General features: G+C 41.9%; 1 protein-coding gene across 5 annotated transcripts in view; it reads right to left on the bottom strand.

Annotated features, from left to right (window-relative positions):
• Positions 1-25,121, bottom strand: part of NFXL1 (nuclear transcription factor, X-box binding like 1) — a 73,283-nt gene that overhangs the window by 15,299 nt on the left and 32,863 nt on the right. For all 5 annotated transcript variants that reach the window (XM_082238099.1, XM_082238100.1, XM_082238098.1 and 2 more), the window contains 8 exons: positions 22,058-22,148; positions 21,088-21,208; positions 18,959-19,118; positions 17,935-18,026; positions 16,527-16,548; positions 8,005-8,145; positions 3,863-4,029; positions 1,108-1,177 (listed from right to left, as the gene is read on the bottom strand). In XM_082238099.1, coding sequence (XP_082094225.1) covers positions 1,108-1,177; positions 3,863-4,029; positions 8,005-8,145; positions 16,527-16,548; positions 17,935-18,026; positions 18,959-19,118; positions 21,088-21,208; positions 22,058-22,148 — 864 coding nt within the window. The remainder of the gene's footprint in view (positions 1-1,107; positions 1,178-3,862; positions 4,030-8,004; positions 8,146-16,526; positions 16,549-17,934; positions 18,027-18,958; positions 19,119-21,087; positions 21,209-22,057; positions 22,149-25,121) is intronic.

Consider the following 25,121-nt stretch of genomic DNA (forward strand, 5'->3'; position numbering starts at 1 on the left):
TTTCCCCTTGCCAGCAAGAAAGAGAAAATAAACCCTGCATGTTCTGGCCTTAAACTCTTCCGTTTTGTAGCAAATGTACACTTTTCTGTGCATTCTCCAATTTCCATTTAGAGGTTAACAGTAGGGTTAATGTACCCTTCTAATAAGCCCCCAAAACTTACTTGTCAATAATAATAATAATAATAATAATAATAATAATAATAATAGTCTGCTGGGTGCTGGTGAAGGTGGGACAAAGCACTCCATCCCTCATCCTCATGCACCTGCCTGGAATTCCTGGTTGCCTGTTGTTACAAGGCTAGTTTCTTAAGTACACAAGCTAAGAAAAGTAAAGGTAAAGGACACCTGGATGGTTAAGTCCAGTCAAAGGTGACTATGGGGTTGTGGCGCTCATCTCTCTTTCAGGCCAAGGGAGCTGGCATTTGTCCGCAGACAGCTTCTGGGTCATGTGGCCAGCATGACTAAGCCACTTCTGGCGCAACGGAACACTGTGGCGAGTGCCAGAGCGCACAGAAACACTGTTTACCTTCCTGCTGCAGTGGTACATATTTATCTACTTGCACTGGCATGCTTTAAAACTGCTAGGTTGGCAGCAGCTGGGACAGAGCAATGGGAGCTCACTCTGTTGCAGGGATTCAAACTGCTGACCTTCTGATTGGCAAGCCCAAGAGGCTCAGTGATTTAGACCACAGCACCACCCGCATCCCTTTTACAAGCTAGGTAGCATGCTTATATTCAAATTACCCAATATTATTCAAGTTATTACTTAAGAGGAAATTAGTATCTACAAGTTTTTTATGTTATTAAATCATTTTTTATTCATCTTGCATAACACATATATCAGAATAATATACTTTTTCTCTATTCTTCCCTACCAGTTTAAAGAACGACAACAACAACAACAATGAACCACCACCAGAGTTTTGCACAGTGAAAATTGTGGTATAAAAGCACACTTGCAAATGGGAATACACACTTAAGTACCTCATGTGATTTTGCCAGTGTTTAACAAGTAAAAAAACCCACAAAAAAAAATTTTAAGAAGGGGGGGGGATTGCAGTACTTATTAAATATTCCCCAAATATTTTTAATTCATATATAACTTACCTCTTTTGGACACTGATTTTTGCAGGAACTCAGTTCATCTTTTTCCTTTAAGTCAGCACAGGTGATTTTTCTGAAGAAATAAGAGTTAAATCGAGAAAGACAACAACATTTAAAAAGGAGTTAAAATGAACAAGTACACACTGTTTACAAAGTGCGTGAGAGAGCACATCCTGTCAAATAAAGGCAACATGTCACGCATCTGAGAAAGTGGGTTTTAATAAACAAAAGATTATGCCGTAATACATTTGTTAGTATTTAAGATGCCACCAAACTCGGTTGTTTTCATCTTTGTTAAGTAGCTCATAAAAACGGTAGTACTTTGTTCTTAAAAGTCTGCATTATATTGGGGGACGTTTGAGCAGAACACTAATGCATGCTATTATTGCTCTTGCCACTTTGCCGGCAGCTGAACGGGGCTCATTAGCAACCCAATGTTTACTAAATGATTTCTTCTAATGAAAAAAATGCCTTGTATGCCACATATGTGTCACTTAGCCCCCAAACCAAATGTGATGGCAGCATAGCTCGTGGGCTGAAAAAGCTTAGACTTTTGCTTTGCTTCCTTAGGTGCAGAAAGAAGTCAGTTATAGAGCACAGGTGGCAAAATAAAAATATTGCACTTAGAATGTGGGAAGAAACCCACTGAAACAGGCACCGCCGATCCCCCAATGCACACAGAGAAGGCAATAATTAGCTGCAGCCATGCAGCACAACTAGATCTATCTATCTGTCTGTCTGTCTGTCTGTCTGTTTGTCTCTCTCTCTCTCTCTCACACACACACACACACACACACACTTGGAGTGCTGTTGGAAGTAGGAAGTAAATAGCAGAAGTTGTCAGCAGAAGGCGACCTTTTCGGCTTAACTGTTGAGTGGCAATAGTTTATGCTGGAAACTGTTGTGTAATCCAGACCCAGGAAGCGGAAAGTGGCTGTTGCTGGATCGGCTGTTTGAAATGGAGGTGGAAAGTCCCCTAACAGCTGTCTCATGGCCAGAGCCGATTGCGGGCTCACGCAGGAGTGATCTGAGGCAGTAAAGACGGCATGCCCTAGAGCAGCAGCTGACGTGCGGCCACTATATGCTGCAGCCAATCAAATTTTGTCCATGCCGCTGCTCCGCTGACAGCAACGGCGGACGCGCAGAAAATGGCCAGCGGCTTCTCCCAACTGGCAACTGTCTCCTCAGAAAGTACAGTGGTACCTCAGGTTACATACCCTTCAGGTTACATACGATTCAGGTTACAGACTGTGCTAACCCAGAAATATTACCTCGGGTTAAGAACTTTGCTTCAGGATGAGAACAGAAATCATGCTCCGGCGGCACAGCAGCAGCGGGAGGCCCCATTAGCTAAAGTGGTGCTTCAGGTTAAGAACAGTTTCAGTTTAAGAACAGACCTCCGGAACGAATTAAGTTCTTAACCCGAGGTACCACTGTATAGGAAAGGGACAGCCAGTAGAAAATACAGCAAAGCGAAGAATGAATTATACACAGAAGCAGAAAGGCACAATACGACTAAGGAGAAAGCAGAGAGAGAAAGACAGAGTTTTGTTTTGTTTTGTTTTTTTCCGGAAAAGCAGGGAAAGAAAGATGACAAGACAGAGACAGTGTGTTAGCACAGACACGTTGCGGCAACAAATAGAAATAGGGAAAGACTACAGAAGAGAAACACTTAACTGATGGAAGAACAGAGAGCCAGGAGGAACAAACTGCTTTTACCAAGGCGGGAGAGAGAAAAACTGAGATGCACTGAACCCGGGCTTGTGGTTCTGCTCTCTTCAAAGAAACCATAAGCTATAACCATGGTTTGTCTGGAGTAAGATAAACCATGACCCAGACAATGTGCAAAGCCAAATCATAGCTTAGCTTAGCACAGCAGAACAACCAGAACAAAGTAGCTGCAATCTCCCCATCAGGAGCCAAGATGCTTGCATTAAACCATGGTTTGGTTTAGTGTTACACGTGAATGAGGTCAATGTGTGTTCAGTAAATATGCTCTTATAACAGGGGGAAAGCACATTATCTCAGAATGGTTAGCATATGTGGTGCTTATGTCAACATCTGGGCCTCTTCACAGAGGCGGATTTAGAGGAGGGCAACTGGCTTGCGCTCACTGGGCACCAAGCTGGGAGGGAACAGCAGGGAACATCACAACAATGACTTAGAAAAGGAAGGGTGGAGGGGCAAATTTTGGCATCACACAGGGCACCACAGAAAGCCCAAAGTCTGCCACTGTTGTTCAACACCATGCCAAGATATGCCAGCAGCATGGATTTGGAGCAAGATCCTACAAGCTGGCTGTCCAATGGGCCAAAAGTCCCTGCTACTTTACTGGCTAGCATGATCTCCAGGGCAAACATTTTCCACACCTCCTTGTGTCTTTCTCTCTTGGTTAGAATTGCTCAAACAAGCCTTAGGTTGCACCAGTTTCTCAGGATTTCTCTTCCCAGCATTCCAGTAGGTAGTCTGCAGAATCCCCTTCAGGAATGGCTCTAACTGCATGTGGCAAGGCAGTTGCTAAAACCAGCCTGCCAGCATAGGAACGCTATGGATATGGATATCATGTGCAGATGTTGGAAAGACCAAGCAGGCAGACACAGTTGCCTCCAAGCCAGTTTAAATAGGCTTTTTGCTGCATCCATTTCCAACATCCCAGAAGAAAGGAAGGGAGGAGAAAAGCTCTTCCCTAAGGCAGCATACACACTGCATAGTATTTTACATTTTCAAAGCTGAAGAAGAGCCTCTTTTAATTACTTACATGCATTCAATGTACAAGCTTGTGAGTTTGCAGTGACACTTCATCCGTATCATCTGGGCACACGGTGGGCAATCTCCAGGGTGGCAAGGCAGGGGGCATGAATGAGGGCACCCAGGTGGTCGTGGCTTGGAGCATTCTTCTTCACACTGAGAACATTCTTGACCTGCCTAGTAACACGGGAAAATGAACTGGTGGAATTATTTGTTCTTTGGACAACTTATTAGTTTAATAACCCTTCTTTAAAAAAACCCAAAAAAACATGGTTGCACTTGGTTAAGTAAACAAACCTAATTACCTTTTTTTAAAAAAAGGAAGGCAAATCACAAAATCAAGCTGCAATGTTTCAAAAGTACACAGAAAACAAGGGTATAAAAATAGCACACTATTCTCATTTCTAGGAGTCACGCAGAGCAGCTTCATAGGTTACTCAGAACTGCAGGCAACCAACAGAACTTTCTTTCACGGTCATCTGGCAGCGCTTCCTCGTTACATATGAAGGCGCCCCCCCCCCATCATAGCAAAATACACCTGCAAGATCCTTTCCCTGATGCTAACTGTGGCTTCTGCAGTTGGCTAGAATACAAGTTTTAAAAAATGCAAATGAACAGTAAGCTAAAGGTAATACAGAATTACTCTGTAATTGCACCTTCACACAACAAACTCAGGTACCAAATGCCAATAGGACTGCAGCCCCAAGAAACTCAGAAACAAGAGGGAAACATCAAAAGATTTGGAGGATGCAACTGGGAAATGCAGAGTTTTCAGAAGTACATTAAAAAAACACCACCTTCCAAAAACAGCCCGTGAGGACTGAGAATGCTCAGCAGCCACAGAACGTGGAACAGAAAAACGGAAAACTGGATGGAATGGTCTGCTGAAGGAAAGCATGGCTGGCTGGCTAGCACCCTAAACAGGAGCACACCTATTAGGAGGCAATTAAATACTGCAACGTTTTGTTGCAGGTTGTCATGCCACCCACCCACCCCAAATCCTACCTCTGCCATGAGAGGCTCAGGCACTCCCCACACTCCCTCTTAACAGGATGCACAGGTCTGAGCTGGGTTTTTGATGGGTATTTCTAAAACTCCCTTTTATTCCTGCTGCCACCACAGATAATATTTATCTGACTACTCCACCCTAGTGTACCTAAATAAACAGTGTGTGGTATAATGCAATAATTTATTAAACAGAAACAATCAACAAGGACTGTCTGATTACTTGGGTGTACATAAGCGTATGGTTTCAGGCTTTATCTTATTTGTCACTTTATTAAATAGACAGTAATGGTTACTGTAATAGATAAAGGTAAAGGGACCCCTGACCATTAGGTCCAGTCGTGGCCGACTCTGGGGTTGCAGTGCTCAACTCGCTTTACTGGCCAGGGGAGCCAGTGTACAGCTTCCGGGTCATGTGGCCAGCATGACAGCCGTTTCTGGCGAACCAGAGCAGCACACGGAAATGTCGTTTACCTTCCCACCGGAGCGGTACCTATTTATCTACTTGCACTTTGATGTGCTTTCGAACTGCTAGGTTGGCAGGAGCAGGGACTGAGCAACGGGAGCTCACCCCATCGCGGGGATCTGAACTGCCGACCTTCTGACTGGCAAGTTCTAGGCTCTGTGGTTTAACCCACAGCGCCACCCGCGTCCGGTTACTGTAATACTGGTGCTCTATTAATAAAGTAACCCTGCTCTTACACTATCGACCACAGACTCCTGGACTCCACACTAACTCCACTCTCCATGCAACTCTCAAATGAACTCTAACTGTCCCACCATCAAACTCCCCTTTAAACTCTCATCCACTCACTACCATTCCAAACTCACTCCCCCCACTCTATTACCAAGCATTTAGCTAAATTCCTCTACTAAGATGCATTTACCTTAATTATTATTATTATTATTATTATTATTATTACGTATGCATGCAGTATTATATACGAAACCACCAGAACACCACACAGGACCCTCTTGTCAGTCACAAGTAGCTGAGCTAGTCGGTACTGAATTTCAAAAGCGGAATTAGAACAAGAGCTGAAGTAAAGGTGGAGACTAAGCAAATGACATTTAATGCCACCAAATGTCAATCTCAAAAAGGTTAAAACGAACGAAATTGTTATGTGATTGTAACTATGGCATTTGAGCACAAAGCAAAACTTTTTCTTGCTTTTCACCTGCACAGTACCAAAAGACATTAATTTGAGTCATTAAGGCGTCACTGTTCAAATATATATTGGATTCAAGAAGTTTTTTTAAAAACCCACAAAAAGCCAAAAATTACTACTCAAGAAAGCCTTCTGTTTTTAGTTTCTGCCATAAAGTACATAGTATCAAGGGCAGTGAATGACAGCACAACACACATCATTCATCAGTATGATTTCTATACTTTTATAGTCTTCTTAGCAACAAGTAATTTTTCGAGACAGGAATCTATTCGACAAACAGCTGAAAAGGAGCATGTTAGAGGAACGGATGCATATTCCTCACCACAGATAAGAGGACAATCTTTAAAGGTTAAATATCTTTATTTGTATCCACTGTAACTAGGTTTAACATTATTTCAGCGGGGCAATTTACTTAAGAGATTTTAGCCTCCTTTAGCACAGTGTCCAGGAAACAAGTCTGTTTCCACAAGTGGTTCAATTAAAAAAAAAAAAACCTCATTAGGGAATGACAGTTATTTAGAGTCGCACACACATAAAGGAAGTGGAGTTGCTTGCCAGCATTCATTCCATTAGGTGGGTTTGCCAAAGTCTTGGGCACCCCCCTCTCCCCAGCAACTGACTCTCCCCTCTCATCATATTATCTTCATAACAACCGTATGAGATAAGGTCAGGCTGAAAAACAGTGACTGACCTGGCTCATATGTCACGTTAAGACTAACTATGGATTACTGCAGGCATGGCCAAACTTGGCCCTTCAGCTGTTTTGGGACTACAGCTCCCATCATCCCTAGCTAACAGGACCAGTGGTCAGGGATGATGGGAATTGTAGTCCCAAAACAGCTGGAGGGCCAAGTTTGGCCATGCCTGGCTTACTGGGACCATGTGAATGTGTGGGCTCCTGGGGAGGGGCTCACAGCCACTTTGCTCCCCCCCCCCGGTCCTTTTCATTCCCACACCACGCTGAGGTAAGCCAAAGTTTGTCATAGTGTTTTGCCCAAATCTGGGATCGTGGTTTCACTCTCTTTACTAACCACAAGCTATAGTCAAAATTTTGATTATTAGGTAAAATAATGCAGATGTCAAAGGCTACAAATGAAACCAATGATTCTGAAAATATATGGCTTTTCTTTTATTTCATTTTGTGAATAGGGAAGACATCAGCTGGAGACTGCCAAAGACTCAGAGGTAAAACGTTGTTGCTTTAGTTTTCTATATTGTACACATATTTATAAATATTACGTGAAACAAAAATGATCTAAATCAATACCAGATCAGTAATAAAAACAAAAATGGGTATCAGAAACTTAGAAAATTGTGCTGTATTGTTCTTTTTATTTGATGTTTATTTTGTTCTGATATTTGTAGTTTAAACTGTCAGAAGCTAAAGAATGATAAAACATTAGAATAAAGCCATATCCATTTCTTTATAACAAACAAAAAGGGCTTCCAATATTTTTTTAAAAAACCTGACATCACATGTACACTGATGATGTCTGAACTGGCAATTGTTGCTGAGGAAAGCGGCCTTATGGGTTGTGGTGGATACCTGACATCTCTCCGGTCAACAGTTTAAAAAGTAGAGCAATAATGGTATAAGAAATAATTGTCACAATGGTAATATGAAGTGCTATTGCTTTCCATTTCATATATTTTGCTTGGCATTATCAACTGACTCACACTATTAAAATTCCAACAAGGAACTTCCATGAAGAACAGAAACCATGCAAGACTGTTACGTATTATTTCTGGATAAAATTTTAACTCCACAAAACTCCAGAATCCACTGAAGAATGGGCACATTTTATTATTTAATGTACAACCATGTGCTTTCTCACACACAACCCTTGCCATTTAATATGGACAGTCAAACCTAACTGAACCATACACCAAAAACATTTAAAAGTGTCTGAGCTGGCTGCATCTTGCGGCTCCTGAGAGCAAGGTGTTTTTGCTGTGTTGCAAGAAAGGTCAAGCTTACCTTATGGACATCATTGTTACTATCTGTTTCAGTAACTTTATGGCATTCCTTCGTGCAAGTATGATTCTGGCAGTCAAGGAGCCTTCCACACAACCTTTTGCAGGAGTAGGGTCCCACAGCATGACATGCCAATGGACTCACCTGAAAGAGGGAAGACAACTTGTATGGGGACCACTGTGGACAACTTTCAACAGTTTCCATAAAATAAGAATTAAAACTTGACCATGGGCACAACAGAATTACGAAACAGCACATGAAAACTCCGCATCAATTCTGCTTTCACGAAGCATCCAAATCAGAACTGAAGATATTCCAGACAAGACAGACAATCCATAATCCTCTCTCTCTCTCTCTTTCTGAGACAGAAGGAACAGTACAGAAACATGCACAAACAGGAACTGGGGTGAACTTGACATTTAAGTAATGCTGACAATAATTGGACTTCTCAAATGTTTTCTGAAGTGTGGCAGATATATTGCTGGAGATCAGTGATTATGATGAAATACACATTCTAGAGTTTGCCCTCTGATAACTTGTTTTGGTATAAGGTTGTATTCTTGGAAACTATGCAATTGAAACTCTGGAAAAATATTCCCTTCAAAACTGCCACTAACTTACATGTTTGCATTATAGGTTTTAAAATCCATAATAAAGGTAAAGGTGACCCCTGACCATTCGGTCCAGTTGTGACAGACTCTGGGGTTGCGACACTTATCTCGCTTTATTGGCCAAGGGAGCCGGCGTAAAGCTTCTGGGTCATGTGGCCAGTATGACTAAGCCGCTTCTGGAGAACCAGAGCAGCGCACGGAAACGCTGTTTACCTTCCCGCCAGAGCAGTACCCATTAATCTACTTGCACTTTGACGTGCTTTTGAACTGCTAGGTTGGCAGGAGCAGGGACCGAGCAATGGGAGCTCACTCCGTCGCGGGGATTCGAACCGCCGACCTTCTGATCGGCCAGTCCTAGGCTCTGTGGTTTAACCCACAGCACCACCTGCATCCCTCTAGATGATGGTAGCATCATCTTTTCCATTTTTTGTACACATCCTTTTTTAATCTTAACTCAGTTAAAAGTTCTTTAGATAGCCACCCTGGCTTCTTTAGGCACCTTCCATGTTTCCGTCTCATTGGTATTGCCTGACGTTGTGCTTTTACTATCGCCCTCTTAACAAACTCCCAGCCATCATGAACTCCCTTTCCTTTTAGTATTACTGTCCATGGGATCTCACCCAGCACTTCCCTAAGTTTTATGAAGTCGGCTTTCTTAAAGTCAAGAAATTGAGTCCTAGTATGCTTGGCTGCTCCTTTCCGCTGTATAGTAAACTTCAGAAGAGCATGATCACTCGCGCCTAATGATCCTTCCACTTCTATCCCACTAACCAGGTCATCAACATTGGTTAGGACCAGATCTAAAATGACTGTTCCTCTTGTTGCTTCTCCCACTTTCTGGACAATGAAGTTGTCTGCAAGGCCAGTGAGGAATCTGTTTGACTTTATGCTCTTGGCTGAGTTTGACATCCAACAAATATCCGGGTAATTGAAATTCCCCATTACTACTATCTCCCTTACTTTTGCATGCTTGGCCATCTGTTCCAGGAAGGCATCATCTATGCCCTCCGTTTGGCTTGGGGATCTATAGTAAACTCCCACAATGAGGTCACTGTTATTCTTCTCTCCCTTAATTTTGACCCAAATGCTCTCACTTTGGCTTTGAGGTTCTAAATCTTGGATCTCTTCACAGGTATACACATCCCTGACATATAACGCCACTCCTCCTCCTTTCTTGTCTGGTCTGTTTCTCTGAAATAGATTGTATCCCCCCATTATTACATTCCAATCGTGGGACTTATCCCACCAGGTTTCAGTGATGCCTATTATGTCATATTTAGAGCATGTTTACACAGCTTGCGTGTTAAGAAACATGCTGAAAAGCCATGAGTAGACATTGAACTACAGCTCCTGGAACATACAGGTGAGAAAGCTTGATAGTCAGCATTGATTGTATTGTCTCAAGAACATGTAGCTCAGCCTTCCCCAAACTGGTGCCCTCCATATATTGTACTGTAATGGCCACCATCCTTAACCATTGGCCATGATGTGTGGGGTCGATGGAAGGGCACCAGTTTGGAGTAGACTGTAGAGGGGTCTAAGGAGGAAGTAAAATAGAGAAATCAAGTCACGGAAGGAGCTACACAAAACTCTCCTGCTAAAAAAATTAATTAAGTTGTAACTAGATGGCTGGCTTGCTACAAACCACATCTGCAATTCCCCTCACAATCTGCTTTTTAGTCAGAGAATTGAGTACAGTCACATCCACCAAGAGCACAAGCAACTGGGCTGTGTAAGACTTTCTGCTGTTAGCTTCTAACACCAAATCCATTTCCATGCCTGAAAGAACAGCATGTAAGGAATGCTTTGAAGTTCCAGTATCTTCTGCTTAGCTGCAATTTCTTCAAATTATTACTTCCGCTAAAAACAAACATTTTCACAAATCCAAAACATCAAGGTAGCTCACAGAGGACGATAAGAGGTAGAACAGAGGAACCAGCCAACATCCATTTAGGGAGAGGTGAGAATTAGCAAAAACACTGAAGAAAATGTTTTCTTCAGGAGACAGGTTGTGGGGGGAGGGGAACCCCACGCTCATATAAATAATAAATCCTCCTCCAATATAAATTTATATGTTCCTCTTTCAGCAAACATTAGGCTTGTTATAAGTCAACGACACTGGCAGTGGAAGGTGAAAACAAAATGAAGTCAGAAACTCTTGGACTTTATGTCAAATTAGAGAGAGGGAGGGAGGGAGAGAAGAACCATAGAAAAATATGTTACAGCGTACTTTTTAAAAAAGACTTAAGTTTCCATTCCAAAATTTGGGTTTACCTTGAGATACAAATTAAGTTCCTGGTTTCCTTACGAAGAAACTTGAAATGCTAGATGGACAGCAACTTCGAGTGCAAGGGATGTGACTCAAGAAGGTGTCTGGCCTGGGATGAGTCCCCGAGGGCCAGACAGAGGCCTCGAGAGTCACGTTTGGTTCTTGGACCTGATGTGTCATAAAGTTGAAGGGATAAAGGGACCCCTGACCATTAGGTCCAGTCGTGACTGACTCTGGGGTTGCGGCGCTCATCTCGCTTTATTGGTACAGCTTCTGGGTAATGTGGCCAGCATGACTAAGCCACTTCTGGCAAACCACAGCAGCACACAGAAATGCTGTTTACCTTCCCACCGCAGCGGTACCTATTTATCTACTTGCACTTTGATGTGCTTTCGAACTGCTAGGTTGGCAGGAGCAGGGACCGAGCAACGGGAGCTCACCCCATGGCGGGGATTCGAACAGCCGACCTTCTGATTGGCAAGTCCTAGGCCCTGTGGTTTAACCCACAGCATCACCCGCGTCATAACCCCTGACATAATGCTTAGTAATGCAACATCATCTCATTGCAAGCTTTCCTGCACCTTCTTGTCACGGACTGGCGGGATGCAGAGCAGTGGTGTGAAGCAACAGCTGAGGAACCCCCAGGGGAAGAAGGCTCAGAGCCAGGGGATTGGTGTTGGAACAACGATGAGAAGGAGAAAAGGGAGCAGACAGACCGGAGGAAATATCAGAAGCTGAAGAGGTAATAGGGTTTAGTGAGCGGGAGGAGGCTGAATCAGAGGTGGAGGCTAGAAAGGAGGGGGGGTGTCAAGAGGTAGAATGGAGGCAGGCTGCTCTCCCTGGTCTCCCATGAGGAGGGTGGAGCAAAGAGAAGCAAGGCAAAGGAGCCTCAAGTTGCTGGGGAAGGACCCAGGGAAGGAGTCTAAGAGAGTGGTGGGAAGATGGGGACTTTCAGTCCTTGCAACTGCCTCATTGAGGCAAGACCTTTGGGGAAGAGTTGCTGGGGTCATGAGGCCTGCATTGATTTGGTTTCTTTGAATAAAGATCTAACTTCACAGACAATAGTGGTTGGGGTTTTTCCTGGCCTTCAGCTTACACCTCTCCACTTAAATGGTCATGTGTAAGGTCTGGAAACTAACAACACGTCACATATTTAATATTACTAAATATTACCAGGTGAAGAAAAAGGACAAAACATAACACTACTGTTTTTTGCAATAGCCACACATTGGCTGCAACAACATATTGGAGTCAGCATCCTGGAACACGGTCAGAAGTTTGAATTAAAACATCACTCAGAATAGCTTTTCAGCTAACGAACAAAAAGCCTGGCTCTATATTAGCAGCAGGATAGCAAGAATAACCCTAGTATAATGAGAAAGCAGTATAAAAAATGACTTCTACTGGAATGTTTACAGCCTAACATTGAAATTTACTGTGCCAGCAAATTGTTCTGAAAAGATGTGGAATTAATGGCATTTCAGCATGATATTACAACACAAGTGTTAAGGAATGGGGGATAATTTATGCAAACTAGAAAGCATGCTACTGAAGTGTAGTTTTTTGTTTTTTGAAATGGACAAGGGCGGCTACAGTTTTGGCACCCATTTCTGCATAAAGACTACAACTCCCATCATCCTTGAATACTGGTCACGCCGGCTGGGGCTGATGAGAGCTGGAATTCAGCAACATCTGAAGGGCACCATGTTGGTTATCCCTGCTTGAAATACTGGTGATGTCCCAGCAAAACAGAAGCAGGGAAGAAGAAATGTAATGTCTTGAAAATGTGAACTCACTGAAGGAAAAGACAAGCAATGGAAAAGAGGGAGCAGCAAAAGGCAGCACATCAAAATCACGACCAGAAAAAGGAATATGAACAACAGAAGGTAGAACAGGTGTTAAAGAGGATGGAGATGAGAAATCAGAAGATACAAAATAAGCTTATTTCTATTATCCAGACGAGTGCTCATTTTAAGCCTTAGTAGGAGAAAGAGAGAGAAAGAGGAGGAGGGAGATGAAGGCTTCACTCAAGATGGCAGTGAAAAAGTTCACACACTTTTGGAGAAGGATTGTAACAGAACCAAAAGACAAAAGAAGGAAGAATGTGCAATGTAAAGAAACACAGAGGTTGCAGTTTAGCATTACTTGGCTCTAGTGACAAATTAGCTGTAAATCACCATCTAGAATGATAAGTCATTTCAAGGCTGTGCAAACTTCCCCTGATTTTATAAAAGTTCCCAGATTCCCTTATGTATATCTATATTTACACTGGAATAACTGACACAGATGAGTCAACCACAGCTACGTATTTGATGTTAAACTTTTTCAAAACATTGCAATTGCCAATATGGTCTGCACTGCATGTTATGTCTTCTCCTTCTTGTTTGTATGTTTGTGTAACAGAAAAGTAATTAAAAAAACATGAAGTTTCTTGCTGAAGTCTGGAATAAAAATGAAAGGCCACACCCTGTGCCAAGAAATGTAAACAACATTGAACAAGAAAGTAGTCTGAGGCTATCTAGCTAAGAAATATACAACTCATTTCTTTCCCTTGTACCAAGAAGGGCTTTTTAAAAATCTGCATTTTTAAAAGTATAAACTTAGAAAATAAGTTAGTCAAACCCCACTAAGTTAATATGCACACTATTATACATCTATGAGAAATTGGGTTTTTGACCAAATCCAAATTAAAAGCAATCACCATGGAAGCAAAGCACCCCCTCTGGCAGCATTTATGATTTGGTAATTTCATTACTGGCTTATAGGCCGATAATTAAAATTGGTATGCTTCCTTTGCATTCTTAGAAACCGGAAAATGAAGACGTTATAAACCAGCATCCTAAGAGGTGCAATTTATGCCAAAGAGGAAAATCAATCACATGCATTTACAGAACATTAGAATTGATAGTAATTTCAATATGATAGCAAAGTGACCCATAAAGAATTATAATCATGTAATCAAAATGCACTGAATCAAATGTTACTGTTAGTATTCATGGCATCCATAGGAAGCTACTGTTGTAGTAGTTAAAATGACATCAAGATAGCTTGAGTCAGGTGAAACACACAGGTTCTTTGGTAGGAGAAAAATAGGAGTAAGAAAGGTGTAAGTTTCACCTAAGGATGGAGACAGATCTGAGTAACAGCTGAATATTATATTCTCTAATATGGATGGATGTTCCTTCTTCAAAACATCCGCAAGTGCAACCTGAACCCTGCCTTATACCTAACAGAGCCTGCTGCCTCCTCCCATCGTCCATTTTAAGACTATTTTCAGATGCAGACTCCATCAACAGCCAACTTTTTCCTCCCTTGTCTCAATCTGTTTACCATCTATCCCAATGAAAAATTCTGGAGAACTTGAAAGTTTACATTATATTGTCTGCCTAATAAACACATTGCCCTAACACAGATTTTGACATCTGTCTCGTGAGTCAACACAGCTACCTTGACTTTCTCCACATGAATGGGATAATATGACAAGACTAGTAGGTCCATATCAATCCACCCACACTTGTTTGAAGATGAGCTTGTACACAAATAGTATTCTCTGTAGCGGACCAATGTAGATTACAACACTTGCAGACCCACTAACGTGACATTTAGAATACTAGCCTTCTAAGTGGCCGGTCAATTACTTTCAGACTGTTCCATCTAAGCATTTGTTTCAAAGCATGGAGTATTACATGACTTGAACAAAGCACAAGAGGATAAATGTTTTGTTTGAGTCCTACACATTAGCTGATGAAATCTAACACATGATTTTAGAAGATGTTATAGCCACATGGCGTTCCTGAATTCACTTCCAGTAGAGATTGAGGAAATCTACTGCCTAAGCCAATACTAGTTTGTATTAAATAAACTTTCAGTTTTCTAAATTTCCCCAAGTCATCTGAAATCACATGGTCCACTGGTCAAAAGACTGTACAATTGTGCATAACTGTTAAAGAGTTCACTTAAATTCATTTCTGTTACACTGGACTACTTGGAAGTCTAATAAATCACTCCTCCTAACAACTAATTGAGGTTGAGAGAGCTGCCGGCACTGTGGCCAAAATCAGGCAACTAAAAACAAAAGGGAAATATCAGCATGCTTGGGAAGAACCTTAAGGCTTGCACAAACATAGCACACACATTTTTAGGGAGGGGGATGGGGGATGGGAGGGGACAGAGAAGAACAAAACAACAACCCTTACACAATCCATTAATCATGTGATTAATCAGGGTGAGAAAAGAGTGGGATGTCCTGATCAGAGGAAATACCTGGCTGGAACCCTGAACGGGAAGCTCCATTAGGAAGGAGGATATACGGCGATGTTTTAGTGAAGTCCTCACTTTTTTTATCACAATTATGGTTTAGCTGAAACTCAATCTTACATTCATATAGGCTAGCTCACCTGGCTTGCACAAACTGCATTGTGCAGAAGCCAATAACGACTACTTCACCAGAACAAAAGCCTGTCAATCTCATTCTCATCACATAAATGCATTTCAAAAAGGGACCAGATTTTCATTTTAGCTCAACCATTCTGAGGTTTCGGCCTTTTTAAAGTTAAGACCTGTTTATATTTAATTTTACTGCTGAAATTGGTTTTATACTGTTAATTTTTCTTTTACCGCGCATATTGTACTTTAACCATTTTTATGTTAACTACTGAAAGAACTTAAGTTAACAAAATATACTTAAAAAATTAGTTGCACTTTTATAAAGTTGCCTCAAGAAATTTCATTTATGTACACACATTTTTAGGCTTCAGTAGCTATCACCACATCAGAATAAGTCATGGTTCAAACTTGATACCATCTCTACGTTAACAATGAAAAAGTATAGATTTCCCCCCAAATTATTATTTTTCTAATGGATTTGTTGTGCCTAAATGGTCAAGTCACTTCTCCTCTGCACAAAAACCATAAATCCACTCAGATCTTCATTGTTTTGTAACTTCCCATAGAAAATTATTACCATTGCTTAATTCAAGACAGTGTTCATGCTTGTTTTCATTTATACTACCAAATGTTAAAATAACTTCAGACAAAGCTCTCAGATCACCACAGGGCCTCACTGTAACGTTCAGCTGAAAGTCATAACATCCCTGCCTTACAATTCGAGCTCTCATATTCCACTTTAGGCATCATACTAGCGTAGGTGATAGTTAATATCAATTTACAAAACATATTTTGCAGATGTTCCTCAAACAGCCACAGAACGTATCAGGCCAGCGATATAAACTGCATGAGAAGAGATCGTTTAAACATTTCCAAACATTTTGGAAAAGCCATAAAATAGCAAGCGCTATAAAACCAGAGCTCATCCTAAATCATCCCAGTAAACACGAACAGAAGAGCATTTTGCCAGCATTCCACATTTCTTGAAACGCGATGTCAAAAGTTTAAAGTTTCATCAAGGTTAATGAGTAGTTCACTCTTATAAATTTCCTAAAACAATTTTGCAATAGTCTTGATAGAAATCCCAGCAGATCTCAAATGACAAAACAATTTGTCGCTTTCAAGGGGGAAAGCAGAATACTTCCATTTGCAAACGAACCTCATGGCAAACGCAAAGGCTTCATTTCGAAACCTCCAATTAAAACCAAATTATGCATTTTTCAGATTTACTCTGAAATATTACAGTTTTTATAACTCACCTCATGTTTCCCAAGGCATTGCCTGTAAATACACAAGAACAAAATAAAGGAAATAAATATAAGGTCAAACAATTTGAATACCATTCCCTCAATTAATCAACCACCTGAAATTCATTGGCCAATTAGAAGCTGCAAGTATGGCCATCAGAATGTGGCCATTTGTTACAATGTCAATTGAAAGAAAAGATGTATTTTCTTCTAACAGTGAGCAATAGCTTTTACAGCACTAAGTAAATTGTACGTAGTGATGGTTGACCCAGTTACATTCATAACTGGGCTCCCCACTCCAACCCCCAAAAAAACCCTGGAAGGTGGTCTCTCGATAACCAAGTATGAGCTCCCAGTTATGTCACTGGAAGCACAACAGGGTCTTATTTCACACCCAAACTCATTACATGGTGGCAGGCTCCAGTATTGTAATTTTCTCTCCCCAACTCCCTCAGGTGCAAGTACATCTGAGAAATTTAGAAAATTCTTATTTATTTACTTAGTCTACTTGTCCCTGGCATGCTACATAGACAGATGAAGGATTGGCCAGGGTTGCGGGGGGGGGGGGGATCTGACACAGTATGGTTTAAAGGCAAAGGAGGCCACCATGATGCTGTAGCTAAGCAGATCCAACTCTGGTCAGTATCTGGATGAGTGACCATCTGGGAACCACATGCGGGCTCCCTTGGGATATCTAACGGAAGAAAGGTACGATAAACGTAATAAAAATATATCTATTGTAGCTATCAGACAGACAAGCGAGCTGTTGGAGTGGTACTCTCTTTTGTTAAGTGAATAGGAAACTCTCAGATATACTTTGTGTGTATAAATATGCAACAAATGCAATTCACAGGTTGTGGGCAAAGTCCAGTAATGCTGAACTTTGCACACAACTTAGGCACTCTCAGACAGGCACAATCCACTGGGACATTCTTCTGCGCAAGCTCCACCAAGTTAACACAAACTCTGCTGGATTACCGTGAGCAAATTTTGCAGCTGACAGCCAAACATGTACAGTCATACCTTGCAAGTCGAACAAAATCCATTCCAGAAGTCTGTTCAACTTCCAAAACTTTCAGAAACCAAAATGTGGCTTCCGATTGGCTGCAGGAAGCTCCTGCAGCCAATCGGAAGCTGCCCCATTGGACATTTGTCTTCCAAAAATAGTTTGCAAACCAGAACAGTCACTTCCGGGTTTGTGGCATTTGGAAGCCAAAACGTTCGAGAACTAAGCTATTTGAAAACCAAGGTATGACTGTACTAGACTACGGATCTCCAACTGTTTATAGTCTTTTCAACTGATCTGGCTTTACCTCTGGAAATAGCTTTAAAGAAAATGCATAATAGTAAGTCACAGCACAGGGCCATGCCACCTGAACACATAGAAATATGTCATTTCAAAGCATATTTTCATACTCACGTTGGAATAGGGACTTGACATGGAGGGCAAGGCAATGCTGTCTGAATAAATGTAGGCTCAGCTGACTGTTCCCAAGGACCTGCTGGCTGATGCTGGGATGAAAGAAATTTGTTGTTATACAGCACATATTATAAAAGCTAACCATGCCTATAAAAGCTAACCATGGTCTAGGGTTACTCCTACCCCCTATCTCAACAAACATCCTTTACTTATTAGAACTCAACGCACCACAACCATTAAAGTTGTGAAAACCAATCACCAGTTCTTAATGACAGCAGTAGGGCTGTGTCAGGCAGTAAATAAGCAGATCAAACAAAAGGAGCATTCTTACCAGTTAGTTTCTTTAACAATCACAGCAAGAGACAAAGGAATGCATCTCTCTCCAGAAATGGTGTTGCTCCCAGTTAAGGTTCACCCCCTCCGTCCCCATTTTTCTACATCATTCCTACATCTGGTAATCTGAGCTTGTTGCCTCTGTGCTCTCTGTTCTATCACTCTCAAAGCCCATCTAGTCTTAGGCAAAGGGGGGTCAGGAAAGCTGTCCAAGGACACTGAATCTGCCAGCTGTCCCTCTCCTGGTGTTTCCTCTTCTAGCTGTTCCTCACCCAGGTTTTTCCCTCTGGACTATGCCCCTCTGCAAACCACTGTTCTAAATCAATACTGTCCTCCTGCCCTTGGGAAGGTTCAGAAAGGGGGGGGGCTCCCACAATTCCTCCTCAGTCCAGCCCCTGAGAGGCTGTCACTTTTGGAGGGGTTCCAGCAACATCTCAAGTGGGAAGATTATATGGAAAGGAATAATCACAGAATCATAGAGTTGGAAGGGACAGCGAGGATCATCTAGTCCAAGCACCTTGCAATGCAGGAATCTTTTGCCCAAAGTGGGGCTTGAACCTCTGACCCTGAGATTAACAGTCTCTTGCTCTACCAGCTGAGCTATACCAACTGACTGATTCCTGTGGAATCAGCACACTTCTCCCTGAAAGTGGTGACACTGCTACGGGGAGCAATCACATGGTTCTCTCACCAAACCAGTCTGTTTTACAAGTGCTTCATCATGGCAAGGAGCAGGGCAGGAGTGACCACACTTCTCAAAGGTTTTCTTGCAGGGCTGGCGGCAAGGAGGACAAGGGCCGAAGTGGCAGCTGTGTTTCTCTCGAGCAGCATGATGGCAGGTAGGTGGCTGCCTAAAATGAAAACAGGAACTGTCAATAATTGCTACAAAAACTGGTTTACAGTCATTTATTTAACAAAACAACTTACTAGAACAAAAGAGCTCTAAGATGTTTACAACAGTCATATACACAGCTGCTTCCTTTTCCAAACGTGTTATGCTCCAGTCATGATGGAACAAAAAGATATATAAGCATATCACTAACCATATTATCTCCAGAGAAAACCAAATTTTAAAAAAAATGGTTTCGTAACATTCATAATCAAGTAACCTCACTATGAAAATAACTCGTTTCTAGCGGGAGAAAAATAACTAATTTCTGGCTTAGGAGGCAGTAGCATCCAGAACAGCAGCAGGAGAACGAATCTTAGAGAACCGCAGAGGCTATAGCAGGGACTAGGTGAAACCTAGCCTACGTGGTAAACAGCAGCCAGCAAAGAAACTCTCTCTTCTGACAATGGCAATCGTATTTCACTACAGATTACTTAAAGAAAACAAATGAAAATAAAAGAAAGCAACAGACAAAACACACCGCTTCTCAATTGTTTTAAAATGAAAACAGTTATATTTAGCAAGCTTTAAACTTACAACCATGTTTTCAACTAAGTGTAGGATTTGTTGGGACAGATTCAAACATGCTTGGTAGCTTGCCCACTCTATTAAATCACATGAGCTGGAGCATCCAGTCAAGGATGCACTTTTAATGCATGGATGCCAAGTCTGTGAGAGGGTAGCTCTTATTGAGTCTTTACTACAGTTATGAAGATGACTTCTCCCAGATACTAATAAAGCCCTCTCTCAGAAGCAGTACAAAGTTCATTTCGGGGCTTGCTTTTGACAGCTTGGATTATATTAGCATCAAACAGTTCAAATTGATGTTTTCCCTATTGCTATAGGCATGTTCTCTTATGTAGTCTTGGTGTGGCTTTAGCGTTGACACTATAGCCACATAACGTTGTGCCCCAAGAGAATGCTTGAATTTGGACAAATAATCATAATCATAATAATTTCATTATTTATATGCCATCCATCTGACTGGGTTGCTCCAGCCACTCTGGGCGGCTCCCAACAAAATATTAAAAACACAATAAAGCATCAACCATTAAAAACTTCCCTGAACAGGGCTGCCTTCAGATGTCTTCTGAAAGTTAAATAGCTGCTTATCTCCTTGACATCGGATGGAAGGGTGTTCCACAGGGAGGGCGCCACTACCAAGAAGGCTCTCTGCCTGGTTCCCTGTAGCTTAAAGTCTCACAGTGAGGAAACAGTCAAGAAGACGCTCCTTCAAGTATACAAGGCCGAGGCCACCTAGGGCTCTAAAGGTCAATACCAAAACTTTGAATTGTGCTCGTAAACAAACTGGGAGCCAATGTAGATTCTTTACACTGGTGGTTTTTCAGAGCTGGAATGAATAAGGTGCCCTGGAACTTTAGGGGTGCTGCTATTACTACGGGAATAATTCAGCTTTCGGACTAACAGCCTTACTTGTGTAGCTACCATACCACTTCCTGCTCAACCTGTATAACTGTAAATAAGCATATTATTATGAAAGCTTTAAATTCAATTGCTCCCTCTCCACTACAAAGGAAGCCGACCTTGACACCCCAACGCCCACCCCACTGTGCTGCAAGATACTAAGAGAAGCTTGCTTCAAGTTCTACTGCTCTTGTAAAACTATTTGGAACTCAAAGCAGCACCTTCCTATGGCAACACCAGCCTTTGAAACGCCTCTCAAGAGTTGCAAGTGGCAGTCTTACAGTGCACTGCATACTTCTTTCAAAACACTAAACTGTATTAATGTAGCTCCACCTGCTGAGAAGCCAATAATCTCAAAAGACCTAATTATGCCATTACAGAATTAAACCGTTTCCAACACTAGTTTCAACAGCTAGGGGACTTTCAAAGCGGTTTGCGGTATCACATGGTGGTCTGATATTCAGGGGGAGTAAAAAATTATTTGCATTAGATTGCTATTTGCTAACCTGCATGGCTCCTTGCACTTAGGAGCCTTGGTGGTACGTTCTCTACCACATGGCACTTTGAGAGCAGTTTTGCCGCAATTGCACTTCACATCTACAGTCTCGGGACATGGATAGCAGCTACCTACATTGAAGACAAGCAATACAAGTAGCCAACCTTGGAAAAACTTAACACATTTTTAGATGCAATCTACAACAGCAAAACTACTTTGCAATTAATTACCTGGATCCAAATAAGAAGTTATCCATTTAGTACGATTAAAATTAACAATGGTATTATGAATTCAGGAGGCATCGATCTGGACAAACTCCACCCAGAGAACATGCTACTTATGTTCCCCGAATCTGTTTTGAATGTCAAAAGAGTTAATGCCTTTCTCTGCTTTCTGAAAGGTCAGAAGTGAGCATCAGATTTCTGACATTTATAAGAAGCCATTTTTTTAAAAAAAGAAAAGAAATTACACTGCAAGGATGCAAACATTTCCCTTGCCCACACAAAGGCTCAACATTTGTATTTGAGTATGTCGGAACAAATATGAATATCCTTTCATAATATGAAAAATATGGAGTGGGTAGAACTGATAAAGCATATATAGCAAATAAAAAGATTTTTTTATCACACTTTAGACAGAAGTGGACAACTTATTCATCCCCAAACAGTTCAAGTGCTCAAGAAGCCAAAGAGTAACAACTGATTATTTAATTCAAGGTATAATTTCTACCACCATGACTAGTGCTAATCAACACATTACACTCTGTTTTTATGAAAAAACATTAATGTCCTGGATTGGACCCTCAAATATATATATAGGTTCAGAAATGCTATGATTTGAACAACATTAAAGCTATTGGCTGTAATCAGAGATTACAATATTCCTTTTTATAACAATTACCAACAAAGACTCAACTACATAAAGTTTAAAGTACCATTCAGGATGAAAGACTACAAGCAAGATTGCCTGCTCAGTCCTACCTCTGTGACACACCGAAGGACACTTGTGATTCCGACATCCTAAAGTTCGTCCACATGCTTGATCACACGGTGGGCAATTTCCAGAACAACACTGAAACACACACGCAAGTGTTTTGAAGTACAGAAACTTTAGCTAAAGTGGCAAGCCTATGAATTATTGGGAGTGAGCCCCAATGAGTAAGCACACAAAGTGTAAGAAAACCATTAACGGTTTGTTTTTAAAATGATAAAGTGTCAAAGAAAAATAAACATGTTGAGATGTCCCTTTCTTAAGGAAGCGCCTTCAGAATATCCTTTGCCATTTTAAAGCATTTCAGCAGTTTCACGCAGGAAGATGGAGTGTTTGTCCATTTGAAAGCAGGGATAACAATTTTCTGACAAGAAACTGATAGGGGACTCCCAAGTAAGGGCAGGTGGCAAGCAGAAGCTAAAAGCATAAAGCTGGATAGTCCAAATCTTGCCTGGGCTAATAACTAGCTAGTCATTGTTTCCCAGCTGTTTTTGGACTACAATTCCCATTGTCCCTAGCTAGCAACACCAGTGGTCAGAGATGATGGGAATCGTAGTCTGAAAACAGCTGAAGTCCCAAGTTTGGGAAACACTGAGCCAGATGGTTTTGAGCTACTATTATTTCAACTCGAGCTCCATAACTTCATTATGGTGGAAACACTGAGTTACATCACAAGAGTGTTGCAAATATTACCAAGGTGATTCATGTCAAGAACCTCAACAATCTGAGGGCTAAGTATTATTGTTAAGCATTTTGTTTGACCTGTGTATATTGTACAGTGGTACCTCGGGTTAAGAACTTAATTCGTTTGGGAGGTCTGTTCTTAACCTGAAACTGTTCTTAACCTGAAGTACCACTGCTGCACTGCTGCACTGCTGCTGTGCGATTTCTGTTCTCATCCTGAAGCAAAGTTCTTAACCCGAGGTACTATTTCTGGGTTAGCTGAGTTTGTAACCTGGAGCGTCTGTAAGCCGAGGTACCACTGTACTCCAAAAAGACCTCACAGATTCTACATGCAGATCTACTAATCTGCTTCAACAATTCTACCTCACTAGCACCTACAGCACCTTCAAACAGGGGATTTTCAGTCTCAGCGCCATCACCTCCTGCTTGCTTTTGAAAAACCTCTTTAGTTTGGCCCTAACACAAAGCACACTGCTATATACAGCTGAATCTCTCTTAACTGTTTCACCACATTTCTTTCTATTCTTGGCCCAAAATGAAGACTTTGCTATTTTATAGCACCTACAACTAAGCACCTGTTTTAGCACGGTTTTGATGAAACTGCAATTATATTTTGCATGTTACCTTGAATACATTTGAGTTAATCAGCTTCCTTTCTACCTCTAAAAACAGTTCTTCTTCAAAAACCTGTAATCTCAGACACATAAAAGACAAGGGGAGGGACAAGCTAACAAAGCTCAGTAAAACGGTTCATCTGAAAAAGGTTGGGAGTAAAAAAAAAAAAAGGAAAAAATGAAGACAACTCTTAAATACAACAAGGACAAGACAGAGTTAAGGACCAATGAGAGACCAGTGTTAAATGTTTTCTTGTGAGCCATCCAGAGAGCACTATCATGGAGAAGGATACAAATACTGTAAATGAAATAAATGAGTAAGGAAAATGCTCCAGGGAAAGGGGATGGGAATAAATGGAATATAAAAAGAAATGGTCCAGCAAATAAAGCTTTCCAGCACCAACTACTTCACCCTTCAAGTTTCTCCTGTATATTGGATTATTGGATTTGAACTACTAAATTCATTCAGTACTTAGAAAGAACATACTTCTCTTCTTCATTATTCCCCACCCCCTTGTTCCTTTAAGCTTTTGAAAGCTATTTCATCTCCGCCTGAAGGAAGATCATACGTATCAGAGAACTAGAATATTTCTTTTCTCTGACTGCTCCAACAAGCTAGTCCACTAAGAATCGCTACTGCCACCCAGTGGCGTAGCGTGGGTTGTCAGCACCCGGGGCAAGGCAAGTAATTTGCGCCCCCTAACCCGTGGATTTGCGCCCCCTAACCCGTGGATTTGCGCCCCCTAACCTGTGGATTTGCACCCCCTAACCCTAACCCCCAGATGTTGCGCCCGGTGCGGCCGGCCCCCCCTGCACCCCCCACGCTACGCCACTGCTGCCAGCTTCTGCAGGTATTTCACAGTGTAGGTGTTGTAAGACCATCAGTTTTGAATTAGACCATTCTTAAATACAGTGGGACCTTGGGTTACTTGTGCTTCAGGTTACAGACTCCGCTAACCCAGAAATAGGACCTCGGGTTAAGAACTTTGCTTCAGGATGAGAACAGAAATTGTGCTCCGGCGGCGCGGCAGCAGTGGGAAGCCCCATTGGCTAAAGTGGTGCTTCAGGTTAAGAACAGTTTCAGGTTAAGAACGGACCTCCAGAACGAATAAAGTACTTAACCCGAGGTACCACTGTAACCCGATTTCTTTCTCTGTGAGTGGAGCGGCAATACAGAAGAACGAAGAAATCCAATGTATGTGGGGGATTTCCCCCCCCCCCATAAAAGAACAGCAAAACAGCCGTCACAGGCCACGATCGCAAGTAATGCTAAGCCAAACCACAATTTGACGTGTGCTCCCAAGCAGGAGATGACAACCCCTTTGCTCCTTCCCTGTCCATTTAGCTCAACGCAGCATGGCAGCTAAGCCAAGGTTTGGCTTAGCAGTTGTCCGAACCTGAGCTAGGTGTTATACGCTCGGGCCTCCATAAGCATGAGTTACAGCTAAGGTTTGTTACTGTCTACAACTCATGGTTAAGGAGGAAAGAGCTTAACCACAAGTGCGGGTTTGGACAATGTGCTAAGTCAAACCTTGACTTAGCTGATGAACTGAGTCCAAAGGACTACAGTGGTAAAGGTAAAGGTAAAGGGACCTCTGACCATGAGGTCCAGTCGTGGCCGACTCTGGGGTTGCGGCGCTCATCTCGCTTTACTGGCTGAGGGAGCCAGCGTACAGCTTCCGGGTCATGTGGCCAGCATGACTAAGCTGCTTCTGGAGAACCAGAGCAGCGCATGGAAATGCCGTTTACCTTCCCG

Source organism: Podarcis vaucheri (assembly GCF_965113315.1).
Source record: "Podarcis vaucheri genome assembly, chromosome: 9".
Taxonomy (NCBI): domain Eukaryota; kingdom Metazoa; phylum Chordata; class Lepidosauria; order Squamata; family Lacertidae; genus Podarcis; species Podarcis vaucheri.